The 18,778-nt window shown below is 42.3% G+C and overlaps 1 protein-coding gene across 9 annotated transcripts in view; it reads right to left on the minus strand.

Moving 5' to 3' along the window:
• The window catches only part of Kat2b (lysine acetyltransferase 2B), a 106,164-nt gene that overhangs the window by 64,453 nt on the left and 22,933 nt on the right, over positions 1–18,778 (minus strand). For all 9 annotated transcript variants that reach the window (XR_013046728.1, XM_076557521.1, XM_076557525.1 and 6 more), the window contains exon 2: positions 7,664–7,790. Coding sequence is in view for 8 of the 9 variants with exons in the window: in XM_076557521.1 (XP_076413636.1) it covers positions 7,664–7,790 (127 nt within the window). In the remaining variant the exon portion in view is untranslated. The remainder of the gene's footprint in view (positions 1–7,663; positions 7,791–18,778) is intronic.

Raw genomic sequence — 18,778 nt, forward strand, 5'->3', positions numbered from 1 at the left:
ATTTTCAAAATGTACTTTGTAATCTTTAATTTAGTTTTGTAATCTTTAATGTATTTTAAATCTAATTTTGTGTTATTTTTTGAGACAGGGTTTCCCTGCCTGTCCTGGAAGTAGTTCTATCGACTAGGCTGGCCTCAGACTTAGACATCCACTTGCCTCTGTCTCCTGAGCCCTGGGATAAAAGTCCTATGCCACCACACCAAACTATTTTTTTCTTTCAAGACAGTATCTCATGACGTAGACCAGGCTGGCCTAACTCAAGGAGATCTGCCTGACTGACTCTCAAGTGCTGGGATTAAAGGTGTGTGCCACCATATCCAGCTTTGATGCAACTATATATAGTCCTAGAAATAATAGAAATTTAATCAGTTCCTATTTCAGGGTGTTGTTTGGTTTATTTTCCTGAGACAGAGTCTTACTATGTGGCCCTGGCTCTCCTGGAACTTGCTATGTAGACCAGGCTGGGCTACTGGCCTCAGACTTGTGGCAATTCGCCTGCCTCTGCCTCCCAAGTACAGAAATTGCAAGCATGCGCCTTGATGCCTAGGTTTTTCCCCTGATTGGCAATGTCTCACTGTATACTTCACTGTCTTAGCTGGCTTCAACTTTACAATCCTGCCAAGTCCCAGCTCCTGCCAAGTCTGGCTGGGACATGCTGTTTTAAGCTTTGATAGGTGCTTCCTGACCCCTCAAGAAGTTTTCACCAGTACAGTGTAGCACTGGTGTGGGAGAATCTCCTGTCCCCTAACCATGGCCCTTATCTGGGCTTACTGTCATAGCAGATCGAGCTGTAGAACAGAAATGGCTGCTGGTGTTCTGTAGATGCCTTCGTCCACTACTTTCCACAAGATACTGTTCTCTCTAGTACTGCCATTTCCTCTTTTTTCTTCCAGCTTTTTGAGGATGCTGGTCTTTCCCTACTGCCTTAAAGGAAGGGAGGTACTAATGGTTCATCTGGCATATGCTATGCAGTGTCTTACAGGTTTTGTGAGGGCCTGTGTTTAGCTGAATAGATTTAGTTGTACAGAACTTTTAAATTTGGAGGCTGGAGAGTCGGCTTTGTGGTTAAGAACCTTGTCTGCTCTTCTAGTGGACCTGGGTTCAGTTCCTAGAACCAACATGGCAGCTCAAAACTGTTTGTTATTCCAATCCGGACTGGGTGGGATGCTATTCTGACATCTTCTTCTGGTCTCCATGGGCACTCCATGCATGCAGTGCATATACACACATTTGAGAAAAAAAATGTAATAAAATAAATGAATAATTTTTTAAAAAAGAAATTTAAAGCAAGGCATCACCATGCCTTTAATCAAAGTGAGTTCCAGGACAGCCAGGGCTGTTACATAAAGAAACCCTGTCTCAAGAAAGAAAAGAGAGAGAGAGAGAGGGAGAGAGAGAGAAAGGGGAGGGAGGGAGGGAGGGAGGGAGGGAGGGAGGGAGGGAGGGAGGGAGGAAGGGAGGGAGGAGCGAAGGAAGGAAAAGATGGAAAGAAATTTTAAATTATTGTTTAGAATATCAACTCTACTCTGTAGTCTGGCATTTGTTAGGTCTTCCTAAAAGAACCAAGAGACAATGGAAAGGAATCTCCCTAAACACTTGGTTCTTTCTGGAGAAAGGTCTCTCTGTGTAGCCTTGGTTAGTGTGGAACTTGCTGTATAAACCTGGCTAATCTCAAACTCACAAAGGTCCTCCTTCCCCTGCCTCCCTGGTGCTAGCCTGAGCCACCACCCTAGCTAAGTCACTTTGGTCATGGTGTTTTGTCACAGCAATAAAAAAGTAACACAATTACATCTACTTTATATCCATTTGCTGTAGTCCATCTTCAATATAAGTATGCATTTTATATCTAAAACTCTATCAGTAAGCCACATTTCAAGTACTGTTAGGCACACAGGGCCTAGTTTTAAACACTGTACCTACAGAGTCTAAGCTATGAAACTACATCTGTAGGTCAACGCCACTCAATACAGCTAGCTAGCCCTCTCTCGCCCTCTCACCCTCTCATGCCACCCCTCTTTAAACCATTATTGAATTTAATAACTATTTATCAGTGAAGGAATAAACCCAATTTTACCCAAGGAATTAAATATATTCTGAACTGCAAACAAAGGTCAGCCCTTAATCACAGTTCAGTAAAACAACAGGTATGTATCTACAATTATACATAGGGAAACATCCAGCAGACCTCTAGGAACACCTTTATTTTTTAGGATTATTAGGCTTGGGAGGATAAGAATTCCCTGGCAGAAAACAAAACAAAGGCATAGGGTGTGGACAACCAGATCTGAAGCTGGGGAGGGAGAGCATGAAGCAGCCTTCAGGAAAAAGTGTTGTGCAGGAGGATGGAAAGTCAAGCTGCCTGATCCAGCCTGCGACCCTGAGCTCCTACAACCTGCCTGCTGGCTGGATTCACTTCCAGTACAGCTGAAACTCAAAGGTGGCTGGGTGTAACTGTGTACATTTTAATCCCTGAACTTGGGAGGAGGCAGGAAAACCAGAAGTTCAAGAGCAGCCAGGGTTACATGAGACCCAACCTCAAACAAATAAAACAAGGCTTACGATGTTTTGTTTTTAAAAAATAAAAGGTACCCCCTTCCCCCACCTAGTGTCTGTCATTTCAGTAGTAGAAGCTGAAGCAAGAGAATTGTGAATACAAAAGATTTTAGAAGCTACCTCTACTTTCCTTAGAAAGCAGATGGATAACAAGATGAATATAATATACAATAACAAAGAATGTTTATTGGCACTGAAAACGTCAACACAAGCTGATGACATTAGTGGATGAAGAACAAGTAAAAGCACTCCTCATCAGAGTGTAGTGACACATGCTTATAATCTCAGAACTGGGGAGGTAGAGACCTCAGATTCCTGGGTATCCCAGGTCAGCCAGAGACCCCGTCTCAAAAAGAAAGCAAAGTAGTTCTGTGTTGGTGGTGCACAACTGCAATCCAAGTACCCTGGAGGCAGAGGCAAGCAGAGCTCTGTAAGTTCGAGGCCAGCATGGTCTACATACAGAGTTTTGGGCCAGCTGGAATGACATAGTGTGACTATCTCTAAAAGCAAAGCAAAACAAAACAAACAAAAGTAGACAATAGTGTTCCTGAGGAAGAACACTGAGGTTCATCTCTGACCTTCACAACCATGTACACACACACACAAAAAAAAAAAAAAAAACTAAAAACTCAAGGCTGGAGAGAAGGCTCAGCAGTTATGATCATGTGTTGCTCTCCCAGAGGACCCTGGTTCAGTTCCCAGCATCCCCATGGCAGCTCACAACTGACTGTAAATCTAGTTCCAGGAGATCTAATGTCTTTTTCTGGCCTCTGAGGACACCATGCACATTCATACCTGCAGGCAAAACATTCATACACATAAAATAAAAATAAATGTATTTAAAAACACTGACAGCTCATCACTAGTGGAGTCTGATCCTCAGCAGCTGACAATGTTCAGAACAATAAATTCCAAAACAACAGAAATTCCAGTTGTACTAGGTCACATGGTGTATCTCTTGCTTCCTGATCTTAAAAACTACCTTCTGTATAAATGTACAGCTGCCAATAATGAATGAATGTTTGTGTTTATTGTTGTCAGGACAGATTCTCATGATAGCCTGGAACTGACTATGTAGACCAGGTTGATCTCAAACTCACAAAGATCTACTTCTCTGTCTGAATGAGTTCTGGGATCAAGGTGTGTACCACCCCAACACTACCTTACTTCCTTTTAAAAGTATATATTCGGCCTTTCTCCAGGGACATCTCTCAGTGAATCTGGCTAGTGAGCTCCTGTAATCTCCTATGTCTGCCCACTGACAGTGGGGTTACAGTTTGGGCCTACCCAGCTTTTAAGTGGGACCTGCAGGTTTGAACTCAGGTCCTTTTGTTCTCATGGCAAATGCACTTATCCACTGAGCCATTTCCCTAGACTGCAGTATGCTTATTTCCTAACTCTCAGTTGAACATTTTTCTTATGTGAGCAGATTATTCTACATCCAAAGATACAGAAGAGTCTCCATAATGACTGTCCATAGATGCCTGGGATGACAGCAACATAAGCCAAAACCTCAGGGTCAAAAGAACAAATATGTGAGAGGTAAATTTTACGTAAGGCCTAGTCAGTAGAGGGAAGAAGCTGGCATGATTTGTATATAGTTCAAGAACATCATGAACTGACTCTGTGTTATTGTCTTTAAGAAGTGGTCATATGAAAACAGAACATAGCTCACAAGGTACTTAAGCATTCAAGCTTACACGATTCCTAACATAATTCCCTGGTTCACAATTTTCTTAGCAACAATACAGCACATGCTGATGTATGTCCATGGTGACTCTGTCTCGATAGATAGATAGATAGATAGATAGATAGATAGATAGATAGATAGATAGATAGATAGATAGATGATAGATAGATAGATAGATAGATAGATAGATAGATAGATAGATAGATTTTTAAAAAATGGTTTGGGAAATACCTCAGTGACAGAATGCTTGTCTGAGATATGTAAGGGCCTAGGTTTAACTCCCAGCACCACAGAGGGAGAGGGAGAGAGAGAAATAATATGTATGATTAAGATAGATTAAATGCCCAGAGAACTTGCTTAAAATACACTGAAGGTGGAAGTAAGGGAATTAAAAGATTGAGAAGGGGTGGTAGGAGTTAGATAAAACAAAATAAACAAATGTTAATGATCGCCCGGCGGTGGTGGCTCACGCCTTTAATCCCAGCACTCGGGAGGCAGAGGCAGGCGGATCTCTGTGAGTTCGAGGCCAGCCTGGGCTACCAAGTGAGTTCCAGGAAAGGCACAAAGCTACACAGAGAAACCCTGTCTCGAAAAAACAAAAAAAAAAAAAAAAAAAAAAAATGTTAATGATCATTACATGGGGAGGACAATGTAATATCACAAAACAGTTTTCTAGACCCCTGATAAATGAGTACGCTAGTATTCCAGCAAGAATCCCAAGAGTTCTTAAAAACATGCAAACATTTCCATTTAAGAAAGATGTGTAGGAACAGGGAGTAATGGTGGATGCCCAGCACAATGGCATTTGGAAAGCTAAGCCAGGAGGATTACATGAAGGTACCCTATCTCTGACAAAATGGAATAAATCAAAAAGTTTATTCTTTCCTTCACAACAGTGGTTCTCAACCTGTGGGTCATGATCTTTCACAGGGGTCACATATCAGATCCTGGATATCAGATTACATTGTGATTCATAACAGTAGCAAAATAACAGTTATGAAGTAGCACTGGAAGTAATTTTATGGTTGGGGTCACCACAAGATGAGGAACTGCATTAAAGGGTTGCAGCATTGGGAAGGTTGAGAACCACTGTTCTACAGTGTTCTATTTTCAAAACTAATTAAATGGGGATGCACTCAGGAAGGCCATGGAGTTCCTGATAGCTATCTCTGCCTTTGGGAAGGACTATTTTCCATGAGATTCTCTGAGAGTGGAACTCAGGGTTGGGCTAAGACAGGCAGGGTTCCACACAAGTAACAATTGTTTCCCTTTTCTTCATGACACTTTTTTTTATTACTGTATGTGGGCATGCATGTGCATGCATATGTGCCATAATGCAACACACATGTGGAGGACAATTTCTGGAAAGGTGGTTCTCTCCTTCTACCATATGAGATCCAATAATTGAACTCAGGTCATCAAAAGTACTTTAACCACCAAGTCATCTTGTCCAGCACCTAGTTCTTTAAATATAAATATGGCTAGAAAAACAGAACTTTTTCAACATTCCTACAGGCAGCACTAACTGAACTTACGAGAAAAAAGGAGAGGACATGGAAGTAGAAATGAGATGTATTTGAAGAGCTGGGAGGAGTCAGAGGGAGAGCTGAGATTAAATATGACCAAAATATGTGTACATGTATGAAATTGTTAGAGTAAATAAAATATACTTAATAAGTAAGTATTTTACAAAATACTTTTAATTTAATTTCAAGGTACATCTTAATATATGCATAGGTTAATTTCAGGTGTTAATTTTACAAGTATAAAGGACATGGAGCTATACAGATACACACACATACGTGCACGCACACATGTACACATTCTACTGGAGAATAGCTCAGTGACATAGTACTTAGCTAATTGACACAATGTCCTCAGCTACATTTCTAGCACAAAATAAAATAATTGCATACTTATTTTTCCATTCTTCACTATGTATTGAAAAATAAGGGTATCTGCTGCCAAAGCTTGTTCAGAAACATGAAAGGAAACAAAGTTAGGTAGGTTTTGTCACTCACACCAATTCTGGCATGCATGTGTGCTCACGTGCATAAAACCAGACAATTCCCAGCTAGGGAAGAAAAAAAAGGATCTTTTTTTTTTTTAATGGTAATTGATTTGGGATAACAGGATTTCCCACTCAATATAGGCACAGCTCAGCCCAGGAAAGATTTCTTGAACTCCACTATTAAGTGCATTATGTTTCCCAGGTGATTTAATTCAAAGGGCACCCAGTCTATTAATCCACAGATGGGTTATAAAATAAAGTTATATTATAAGCTAAGACATCTCTGGAACTTTTGGAATCTTTCCTTTGCACTGCTTTAAAATAATACCACAGCCTACAGCCTCAAACAAGACGTTTTTGTAATGAAAATATTTTTCTCTTAATCACATCTTAGGTTATTTTTGATACCAATTCACTCAACACAATGATGCACTTATTAATGTGTTGATTTCTTCTGTGAGATATAGGTTCTGCTTCTTTTTGAGGAGTGTTCCAGTACAGCCACTTCCAAGGAAGATCACATCATTGTCTACTCTTTTGCTTTGCAGGTATTGAAATATCAAAACTGAGATACCCTCTAGCACAGAACAAAACAAAATATCAGACTCAGCTTAACCGCGGGCTGTCCTCAGAGGTGGGGCTGCACCATTTGAACCAACAGCAAACTCTGAGAGAAATACAATGCCAAAAATGGCATGGGTAGAAGGGGTAAGAGAGGACTTGATGATGCCACTTTGCCCAGTGCCATACTGGACAGTAAACCAGACTTAGTTGGCATGGCAGACAAGTGTAATACATGGGGCCTTTCCAACCAAAATGCTGTTATCTAAGAACAACCAGTTTCCCACTGAACTTGATCAGAAACAGAATTTGCATATATCTGTGATCCTAGTACTTGAGAAGTAAAGCACAACATCATGGACCAAGTTGGCTATACAGTGAGACCTGAAAGGCAAGCTAGGTGTGTGTGTGTGTGTGTGTGTGTGTGTGTGTGTGTGTGTGTGTGTGTGTGTGTGTAAGAAAAGAAGGAAAACAAATTCATCTAGGGCTGAGGACGTAGTTGAGTGTCAAAGCATGTGCCTTATATGTGCAAAGTCCTGGTTTCATCCTCAGCACCAAAGAGGTGGACAAAATTTATCCTAAGACTAGTGTTACATAGACTGGAGTAAGACTCAGCCGTTAAGAGCACTGGCTCTCTCACAGAGGACCTAGGTTCAATTCCCAACACCCACATGGCAGCTCACAACCATCTGTAACTCCAGTCCCAAAGAATCTGATAGCCTCTTCTGTCCTCCACATGCTCCTGCACAAACATGGTACATAGATACACACAAAATAAATAACTGTTGCTGAATGTAGCAGAGCACGCCTTTAATACCAGCACTCAGGAAGCTGATCTGGGAACTTACCGAGGGCATGGCTACAGCTCCGGCAGGATTCCGTCAGACTGACAATTATTTGCTGGAGGTCTGCTCTTGGTGGAGTGGGAGAGGGATTGGGGTTCTTCCAGCCATTGCATTTACAAGACTCCTCTGCCTACAAAGGGAATAAAGAGAGAAACAGCTCTGTAATGGGCAGCCATGGACAGTTTCACAAGAGAGCCATGCACACCAGTTATCCGACAGGGACTCACACCTACGATATGTAAATTTCTATAGATGTAAGCAGGAAAAACAAAACCAGGGGAAAGCAAAGGGGGTGCTTTGGGGGAGAGGTTAATTTTTGCTTCTCCTGGTGGTACCTGCAGCTCAGGGGATTATTCAGGGGATGGGTCTGCAGTACTAGCTTCATAAAATAAGCCATATTCTCAGAAAGAGCTTACAATACTTGGTATGAATCTCAAGTTTCCCTGAAGACTCACACCTCCTTAGCTCTGTAGGAAAGAATGAAGCTGACTTATTTAGAGTCTGTGCCACTTGATCTGGGCTCTGAAACAGAATAAACATGAAGGATTCATCATTTATACTACCAGGCTTGCCATACCGTGTGTGGCTGGGAGCCTTCAACTAGTGTCCTGTTACTTTTGGAAACCCCCGTTCCTTCCCCAAAGTGTTTACTAGTAGTACTGGTTAGTTTCGAGTGTCCACCTGACACAAGCTAGAGTCGTCAAAGAGAAAAGAGCCTCAACTGAGGAAAACAAGATCCAGCTGTAAGGCATTTTCTCAATTAATGATCAATGGGGGAGGGCCCAGCCCATAATGAGTGGTGCCATCCCTGGGCTGCTGGTCCTGGATTCTATAAGAAGGTGGGCTGAGCAAGCCAGGGGCAGCAAGCCGGTAAGCAATACCTGTCCATGGCCTCTCCATCAGCTCCTGCCTCCAGGATCCTAACCTGCTTGAGGTCCCACCCTGACTTCCTTTAGTGATGAACTGCAATGCTGAAATGTAAGCTGAATAAACCCTTCCCTCTTCAACTTGCTTTTCAGTCATGGTGTCTCACCACTGCAAATAGAATCCCTAAGACACTAGTGCTCTCAAAATGTCTACTAGCCAAAGTAGTAGGCTCCAGCTTCAATGAAAGACTACCTCAAAAGATAAGGTAGACAGCTCCAGAGGATTTGACATCCTCATCTGGACTCTGCCAGAACCTGCACTCATGTGAACACACACACACACACACACACACACACACACACACACACACACCCACCACATATTTTTTTTAAATAACAATAAGATGGAAAAAGATTGAGGAAAGTCAATCAACCTTGAACCTTGGCCTCCACCCAGCACCCTAGCTGCACTTGTTTGTCTCTGAGGACAGGATACTTGAAGGCCAGAATCCCCTGTTCAGGACTAGTCAAAACTACCGGATCTAATAGCGCAGGTGGGGTAACTACAAGACAGTCTCCAACTCCATTATAACACCATTGAAACTGAAACATTCCCTAGTCCCATGACAATTGACAGTTGCCACAGCAATAACTAGAAAGGCCCACAAACAGAGATTAAAAGAGGCAGTTTTTATTTGTTTGGTTTGGTTTTTTGAGACAAGGTTTCTCTATGTAGCCCTGGCCATCCTGGAACTTGCTCTATTGACCAGGCTGGCCTCAAACTCAAATTCACCTGCTTCTGCCTTCCAGGTGCTGGGATTAAAGGTGTGTGCCACCACCACCTGGCTAGAGGCAGAGTTTAGATCCCCCTAGAAAACCTCTGCACATTCCCAGAAGACTACATGAACATTCCTCCCCTTCATAAGTCCCTTCTCTTACCATGTCTCTACGAGAACAGATAGGGTGACTCTTAAGTTGACCTTACACTTCTGTCCTTGGCTAAGAACAAGCTTCTTGCTTCTGCTCAATTGAGTATCATGGTTGCCACAATTCCAAGAGGGAGGAAAAAGCCAGATTGAGATGAAAGATTACAGTAATTTTGCTATATGACAGGAAACAAAGAGCCTTTTTTGGTGCAGCAAGCCACCAGGCAACACAAAATGAGCAAATTATATTTCAAAGCATCAGTGCTGTGCAGAGAGAAGTAAAGGTGAGCTGGCTGAAAGCAGACGAGAAGGAGCATTGTGAGGAGGACTGCAAGGACAAAGGGGGATCCATGGCTGCTAGGTGGGGCTGCAATGCAGCCAGGAAGGCAGAGAAGCAGACATGAGGGAAGGTGGTGAAGGGAAGAACCCTGTGTGGCTGCATGAGCAGCCAAACCCTCTACCTTGACTGCGATCAACCCTCTCTCTCAAACAGGAACTCCAGGGTTTGGAATGGTAGGTGCCCTTCACCCTTCCTGCTTTCTCCTGTGGCCACCCAGTCCATCATCCACACTTTCCCTCCTCTGATGACAGTCGCCGAGGCTTGGAAGGAACCTATGTCTTCTCTGTTACTAATGTCCACGAAGAATCACCTTATTTCCTTTTTCTTTAAATTTCCAGTTCAAAGAGATCATGCCCCCATTAATACAACAGAGAATTAGAGCCGGGTGGTGGTGGCGCATGCCTTTAATCCCAGCACTCGGGAGGCAGAACCAGGCAGATCTCTGTGAGTTTGAGGCCAGCCTGGGCTACAGAGTGAGTTCCAGGACAGGCACCAAAACTACACAGAGAAACCCTGGCTCGAAAAACAAAAACAAAAATACAACAGAGAATTAAAGCCTTCTTTAATAAAAGCAAGGGGCACCAATGAAAGGTGGCATGCATGAGATATCTTTAAAAATACAGAGTACTGGAGCTGGGTGTGGGAGCACACACCTCTAATCCTTTAATCACCACTCAGGACAGAGAAGTGGGCAGATCTCTGAGTTCATAGCCAGCCTGATCTATAGAATGAGTTCCAGGACATCCATCCAGAGCTACACAGAAAAATCTTTCTTTGAAAACGAAAAAAGAAACATGCAAATAAATAGAGAACACTGAATTCACTTTGAGTTATCACAAAGATGGCAGGTGTTCTGGCCAAAGGCTTTGTTATCAGAAGACCTAAAGTTTACTTTGGTTAGGGTTCAGCTGAGTAGGAACCAGTAGTCTGAACTCCAAGGCATCACACCACTGAAGAGTTTCATTCACCATGGTAACCACACCCATATTTTCTAAAAATTCTTTGCAGTGCAGAGAGTGATAGGATCCTGCCTGTGTTAGGCAGTGCTTTCCCACTGTAGAGAGAGACCCCAGACCCACAACTTTAACTGTCTAAAGCTTAACCCTTTCGCTTCTGAGATGCTAGTGACCATAGCCTACATCTCCTTTGGAAGGCTGCTCCATGAAGGGAGCAGACTGGGGGACACTCTGGATGGACTAGAACAAAACCATAACCAGTATCTGTCATTCTGCTCAAGTTGAAGAACAGGAAGCTACATCTTTGTCAAGCAGCAAACTTAATGATTCAAAGCTGGACATGGTGGCACATAGCTTTCTTTAATCCTAGCACTTAAGAGGCAGAGGTAGGTAGATCTCTGAGTTTGAGGCCAGCCTCATCTACATAGCCAGCTCCAAGGCTACACAGAGACATTGTCTCAAAACACACACAAATAGAATTAGCAAGAACGAACCCTTGTGGCGCAAACATGAGGACCTGAGTTCAAATCCCAGCACCTGTGTAAAAGGCCAGGTGTTGAGGTGGAAAAAAAGGATAGCTAGATCTTTTGAGTCACCAGCAGACTCCGGGTTCAGTGAAAGACTGTCTCAAGAGAATAAAGGCAGAAAGTGATAAAGCCTTCTGGCCTCCTTGTATCACTGTACACATACATACACAGAACACACACACCAAGATTTAGCCAACAACAACAAAGAAGAATTGAAGGACCTTGCTGACTTGTTACACGTGCCTGAATTACCAGCTTCTCAGGAGGCAGACAGAGCAAGAGGGCTGTAAATTGAAGCTCACCAGAGCTGCACTGTGGATTCGAGGCCAGCATGGATAACTTAGTGAGGCTCCCTGTCAAAACAAAAACATTTTAAAAGGGGAGATGTGGCTAGGTGAGTATATAGGAGACATTGAGTTCAATCCCCAGTACTAGGTGAGGATAGAGAATTCAAGAATACAAAACTTGTCTCCCTGTGGGGTTGCTTATAAAAGCCCACCTGACACATGATAAGCACCCATGTGTATAAAATTAAAAATAATAAATACAAATAAAAAAGTGTAAAAGGCTGGAGAGATAGCTCAGCAGTTAAGAGCACTGGTTTGCTCTTCCAGGGGACTTGGGTTCAATTCCCAGCACCCCCATGGTGGCTTACAATCTTCTGTAACTCCTTTCTCAGGAAATCAGACATTATCTTTTGACTTCAGCAATCGGTATGCAGGCAGGCAAAACACTCATATACATAAAAATAAATAAATTAAAATTAAAAATAAAACCAAAAAAATCTTTTCTTCCTCTTTGAAACTCAAGTGAACAAATAACTACCTTTTAATCTTGGGCAAGACCCTGCAGACTTTCAGGCCAGAGATCATAACTTCATTACTGCAATGGACTTAGGGCAATCAGCCAGGAAAGACAAGCTTACACCCTACCTGCCTCTACATGACATAAAATAATAGCCCTGCTCACCAGGGCTTATAAACCTTGAGTCACAAATCTCAAAGCATGAGGATTTATAATAATCAAGTCTTACATTTCTCCTATTTATCAAAATATTAACCACACTTATTTAAGCCACCGTAATAGAATGCTGACTCTAGTCTACCACACAATGAATTCTGGCACTTAAACATGTCTGGGATTCAGTATATATGGCTTTCCTAGGAAAAATTGGCTAATTTTACTTTCCTATCAAATCTCAGGACTCCAGTGGGTTTTACAAAGTCAGTTTTGGTTTCTTTTGTACTGAATGAGTGGTTTTTTTCTAAATAAATAGAAAACTCCAAAAGTGAAAGAAGACAAGAAGGAGAAGGCATAAAGCAGAACAATGACAGCCCAATGGTTTTGTGGCCCCATGGCACCCCACAGTACAAGGCAAGAAGGGCAAGCCACAGGGACAGCGTGTCTAGGCAAAGTGAAAGCCTTCTGGGGATGTGTCCCTGGGTTCAATCCCTAGAACAAAAAAGAAAAAAAGCATGCATGGTGGTGTTCACCTACAATCTGAGCACTTGAGATGACTGAGACTGGACGGTCATGAGTTCAAGGCCAACCTGGCTACACATTGAGATCCTGTCTCATGAAAACAAGCAAACAAACAAGGCTGGGTATGGTAGTGGCTGCCTTTAATCTCAGAACTATGGAGGCAGAAGCAGGTGGATCTCTGTGGGTTCAAAGACAGCCTGGTCTACAAATCGAGTTCCAGGACAGCCAGGGCTACATAAATAGTCTGTGTCTCAAAACAAAACAAAACTAAAAACTAAAAAAAGAAAAAAGTGAAGGAGCTAGGACTCAGTGGTATAGCACTAGGTAGCATGCTTGAGACACTGGGTTTAATTCCCTAGCAGTACACATGGCAATCCAAGTTGAGATACGTAACCACAAACCATATTAAAATATATGGGGCAAGCAAGATGGCCCAGTGGGTTGCTACCAAGCCTGATGACCTCAGTCTGATCCTCAGAACCCACAGAGTAGAAAAGAATGAACTTGCACAGGTTGTCACCCAGTACATGTGCACACACATATATACATACACATACATGCTAATTAAAAGACAAATATAATTTTTAATCTTATTAAATTGAGTATAATAGCTCATACATATAATCCCAGCACTTTCCTATAACCCTGGCACTCAGGAGACTGAGAAAGGATGATGGTGAGTCTAGACAAGGCCAGTCTAGATTACTGGGCAAGACTAAGTCCCTAAAAAAAACAAACAAAAAAATCATTGGGCCAGCAAGATGACTAATTGGCAAAGGCCCTTGCCACCAAGCCTGACAACCTGAAACAATCTATGGGACCCATAAGGTGGAGGGAGAGATTCTCAAAGGTTGTCATACACATGCACTCTCACACATACACAGATAAATAGCATATCATTCAAAATAATTTTTAATTATTTTATATTCACTACATATTATAATAACTTGTAGAGTACCAGTCAGAAAAAAAAATCATTTAACTTAATGAAATTTAAGTTCTAGTTTCTCCCTCTCTTCCTCTCTCTCTGTCTCTGTCTCTCTCTCTTACACACACACACTTAAATTTATATGTCTAAATATAGAGAGAGACATATGTATAGATAGATATCATATTATACATACATGTGTGCACACATATCTCCCCCTCCTTTCGCTGGGGATCAACTCAAGTGATTAACATATTCGACAAACCCTGTACAACTGGGCCACACCCCAGCCACACCACTTTTTAATGTGATACTGTGGGTCAAATAGTGCCCCACCCCTCCACCACACCACACCCCCAAAGCTCAAAGATTTGGACACAAAGACCCAAGCAGGGAAGAAGGCCAGATGAAGACGGAGGCAAGGGCAGAAGCAGTAAACCAGACAAACAAAAGTACATCAAGGATTGTCAAGAGATGCCATGAGAGGAGGAAGGAAGAGGAAAGGCTGGGGAAAGGCAATAAAGGGGGTATTTAGGAGGAGGAGGGGGAGAGTCTTTTAAGAAGACAAGGAGGTCTTTAGAACTAGGGAGGGGAGTGCCTCTGGAAGAATCAGACTTGCTAATGCTGCTCCTGCCTTTAGCTTCCCAGAGCCAATATAGAAACTGTAATTTTAAGCTACCAATTTTGTGATCGTGTGTTAGACAACTCTAAGAAACTGATACATCAAGTAGTTTGTAAGTTAAAGCATGGTGGTTCATGCTTATAACCTCAATATTTGGGAATCTGAGGAAGGAGGACTGTCATGACTTTGAGGCCAGTCTGGACTACACAGTGAGTTATAGGCCACCCTGAGCTTCTAAAATAACTGAATTGTGTACATGGCTCACATTATAACTGTGAGTGATTATTGCACTGGAGTTTGAAGGGAAACCATCCTCAGACCCCATATCTTTACTGTGGACATTATAGTTTAGGGTAGAAAGTTTCAATATCCCTAATGTGGTTAAGAACACCCCACAATGCGTGGGATTCCCTTGAGTTATGCTTATTTGTGAGGATTCCTTTTTTGGCTCAGGTGTAGAGAACACTTCTGGCACCTGTGCATGCCCAGGAAAATTAAATCTGAGGGTATAGTGTTGATACTGTGTGTGATGTATTGTCTACCCTGAGAAGGGGAAATAAGTCCTTTAAGAGTCAGTGAAAGCTTAGGTCAGTGACTCAGTTTTTACCTAGAATGTACAAAGCCCTGAGTTCCAACCCCAGCACCAGAAATAAAAATAAACAAACCAGTGAGCTCCATTGTCCTTGGCCGTCAAGAAAACATTTCTGACAGGTGCTTTGAGCTGCAGCAACCAAGCCCTCCACTTTGGCCTTCATCTCCCCTTCCAAATGTTATAGCCAAGCTACTGCTCTCAGAGATAAGTGGTCCCCTTGGAAACACCTCTTCCATGGCTCTTGGTAATTAGGAGTGACAGCTGCTGCCTAAGAGAACTCCTAGCAGGGTTATCCTAGTGGCCTTAACTGAATAACAGCTGAAGGACAACCTTTCAGGGAGCCTCTGCCAAGCCAATTATCACAGCAGCCAGAAACCTGGGCACCAAAGAGGAGCCAGCTGTCCAGGTGACGTCATCTCCCTAAGAGCAAGTCTATGCAGGCAGGACATAACCAAGAAAGAAGAAATGATCTCCAGAAGCCTGAGAAAAAAGGTGGTTTTATCTTCATAAGAGGATCCTGGGCATAGTGTCTGCAATGACTTTCTTACAGTGAGCTGAAGACATTGGAGCAACTCTAGGGAACTGATCTGGATAGACATGTTGTCTTGCCACAAAAGACAGACACACAGAGAGGCAGGAGACTGCAATTTGCTCGGTGTTAATGTGCAAGTATTTGTGATATCTGGAGGCCATATGGGGAAAAGAGGAGAAAGACAGTCATGCTATCCAACAGAACTCTGTCATGCTGAAAATGCTAGATTGACTCACGTTGGTAGAAAACTCGGAAAAAGCACACTGATGGGAAATAAGTGGTAAAATCCCTTCTCAGACCTCTGGCTCAGACCAAGTATAGGAAAACAGTGGAGAAAAACCATGAATCAAACATATACGTGTCACTGCACTGGGAAATACCTGCATTTCTATCTTTCCTCCTGCATTCACATTGCTCAGAGCCAAGCTGAGGCTGGGAACTCTGTCCACCATGCAGAAGCATAGATCCTGTTCATGGGGTTGGGAGTGGGGATCGAGGGGCAGTGGACATTGTATTTCCTACCTCTGATCTCTGAAATTTGACAAAGACATACTATTTAAAAGTCAAAGTAGGCCAGTGAGATAACTCAGGGCTTAGTGGGTGGAGGCACTTGCCATCAGGCCTCAAGATCTTAGATTGATCCTTGGAATCCATGTAACAGAAGGAGATAACTGATTCCACAAATTTGTTCTCAGCCCTCCATAAGCACACTGTGGTACACTCGAACCTACACATATACACACAATAAGTAAATAAACATTAAAAAATAAAAGTCAGGGGGGCTGGAGAGATGGCTCAGAGGTTAAGAGCACTGACTGCTCTTCCAGAGGTTCTGAGTTCAATTCCCAGCAACCACATGGTGGCTCACAACCATCTGTGATGTCTGGTGCCCTCTTCTGGTCATACATACTGTATACAAAAAAATAAATAAATCTCTAAAAAATAATAATAATAATAAAAGTCAGGAGTTGGAGAGACAGCTCAGAAGTTAAGAACACTCACTACTCATCCAAAGGACCCAGGTTCAATTTCCAGCACACACCAGGAAGCTCACAAATGTCTGTAACTCCAGTTCATGGGAATCCAAAACTCTCTTCTGGACTCATGGGCACTGCATATACATGGTGCACAGACATGCCAGCAAAACATCCATATACATAAAATTTAAAAAAAAAATTTTTTTAAATTAAAAGAAGGGGAAGCCGAAGATACACTTCAGTGACAGAGTAATTACTGCACATGTGAGGCCTAAGGAGCAACCCAGAGTTGCCAAAAAAAAAAGGGGGGGGGGAGATAGAGGAGGGGGAGGAGGAGGAAGAAGAAGAAAGAGCCAGGCATAGTGACTCATGCCAATACTCAGGAGGCTGAGGCAAGAGTGCCAACATAAGGGACTGGAGAGGTGGCTCAGTAGTTATAAGCATCTGCTGCTCCTGCAGAGGACTTGGGTTCAGTACTTCCCAGGAGGCAACTCACCAATTGTCTGTAACTCTAGTCCTATGGGATCTGATGCTCTCTTTCTGACCTTCTTGGGCACCTGCACATGTATAGCATATATTTGCTATATATACATATACAGACACATATACACATACAAAAAAAAGCATGAAAACATGCTCAGTATCATTAATGACTAGAAAATACAAACACAAACTACTGAGGTACCTCTCACCCCCATTAGCAAGCTACAGGGGAGAAACAAGAAACAAGAACAGTGCTGGAAATGATTCAGAAAACACTCCAGGTGGAAACTGTCAGGAGTGGCTGCTGTGGACAACAATAGAACAGTACCTCAGAAATTTAAAACCCCATTTCCAGAAATATGATCCACTTATGATCAGAATTACACTTATGAGCATATATTTTTAAAAATTTGAAGCAGTAATATGTTTGCCTAGATGCATGAGGCTTTTTGTTCAAGCCTCAGTAATCATGGAAAAAAAAAAAAAACTATTACAGGAAATCAAAACAGATGTTTGTTCACCCACATTCTAGCTGCTTTATTTATTTAGCACAATAGCCAAATGTCTTCAATGCATGAACAGGTAAATTCAACCTGGCATGTGTAAGCAATTTTATGTTCTGTGAAATATATATATACATACATATTTAGGAAATGTATATATGTGCCTCTATATGTGTGTATGTGCCTGTGTGCATGCCTGTATATGTGTGTGTGAATGCATATGTGTATGCATGCATGTCTGTGTGTGCATATACATGAGCGCCTGTGTGACTTGACCTTGAAGGAAAAAGAAAACCTGACACCTGCTACAATATGAAACAAGGACAGTTTGTTTGCTAAGTGAAATCACCCAGTCACAAAAGGCAAGCACTGTAAGACTTCACTTCTACGAAGAGCCAAATTTGTAGAGATATAAATACAGTAGTGAGTGAATATGATCAAAACACAGTATAGACATGTATGAAATATCAAAGAACAAATGAAAAACATTCATAAAAAGGAGAACAGGATGGCAAGATGGCTAAGCAGGTAAGTGACTGCTGTGGAAGCCGGACAGTGAGTCAATCCCAGGATCCCACATGATGGGAAAAAGTGGATACCACAAATTTTTCCTCTGCCCTCCACAAACCATGGGTCCATACTATACTCACCCCTCTCCCCAACCCTCCCTCCCTCTCTCCCTCCCTCTCTCTCTCTCTCTCTCTCTCTCTCTCTCTCACACACACACACACACACACACACACACACACACACACACCAATAATATGAAAAATTAAAAATAAGCAGGGCAGTAGTGGCACACCTTTAATCCCAGCACTTAGGAGGCAGTGGCAGGTGGATCTCTTGAGTTCAAGGCCAACCTCGTCTACAGAGTGACTTAGAAGATAGCCACATCTACACAGAAAAACTCTGTCTGGGAAAACCATACATTTTAATTAATTAATAAGTAGTTAGCTCGTTGTCAGGAGTTAGAAGAAAGAGTGCTTAATAATCCCCAGACTTTAATCTGCTCACTCTCAGTTTTGCAAGCTGAAAAGTTTTGTTTGTTGGATTGACAGTGACAGCAACCCAGAGAACCCAGAACAAACAGTCAGATCCCCTGGAACTGAAGTCATAGGTGGTTGTGAGCAGCCTGACATGAGTGCTGGGAACTGAACCTAGGTCATCTGCAAGAGCAGCCATCTTTCCAGCTCCCTATGTAAGTTTCTTAATGTTACTGAACTATAGACTTAAAATGGTCAAGATGGTCAAGTTCTCTGGGAGTATCATTCTGTATTCCAGGCTAGACTGGAATTCACAGCACTTGTCCTGGTTAGTTTTTGTTTTGTTTTTTTTTTTCTTTGTTTTTTGCTTATTTGTTTTTTTGTCAATTTGACACAAACTA

Source organism: Peromyscus maniculatus, chromosome 21 (genome assembly GCF_049852395.1).
Source record: "Peromyscus maniculatus bairdii isolate BWxNUB_F1_BW_parent chromosome 21, HU_Pman_BW_mat_3.1, whole genome shotgun sequence".
Classification (NCBI taxonomy): domain Eukaryota; kingdom Metazoa; phylum Chordata; class Mammalia; order Rodentia; family Cricetidae; genus Peromyscus; species Peromyscus maniculatus.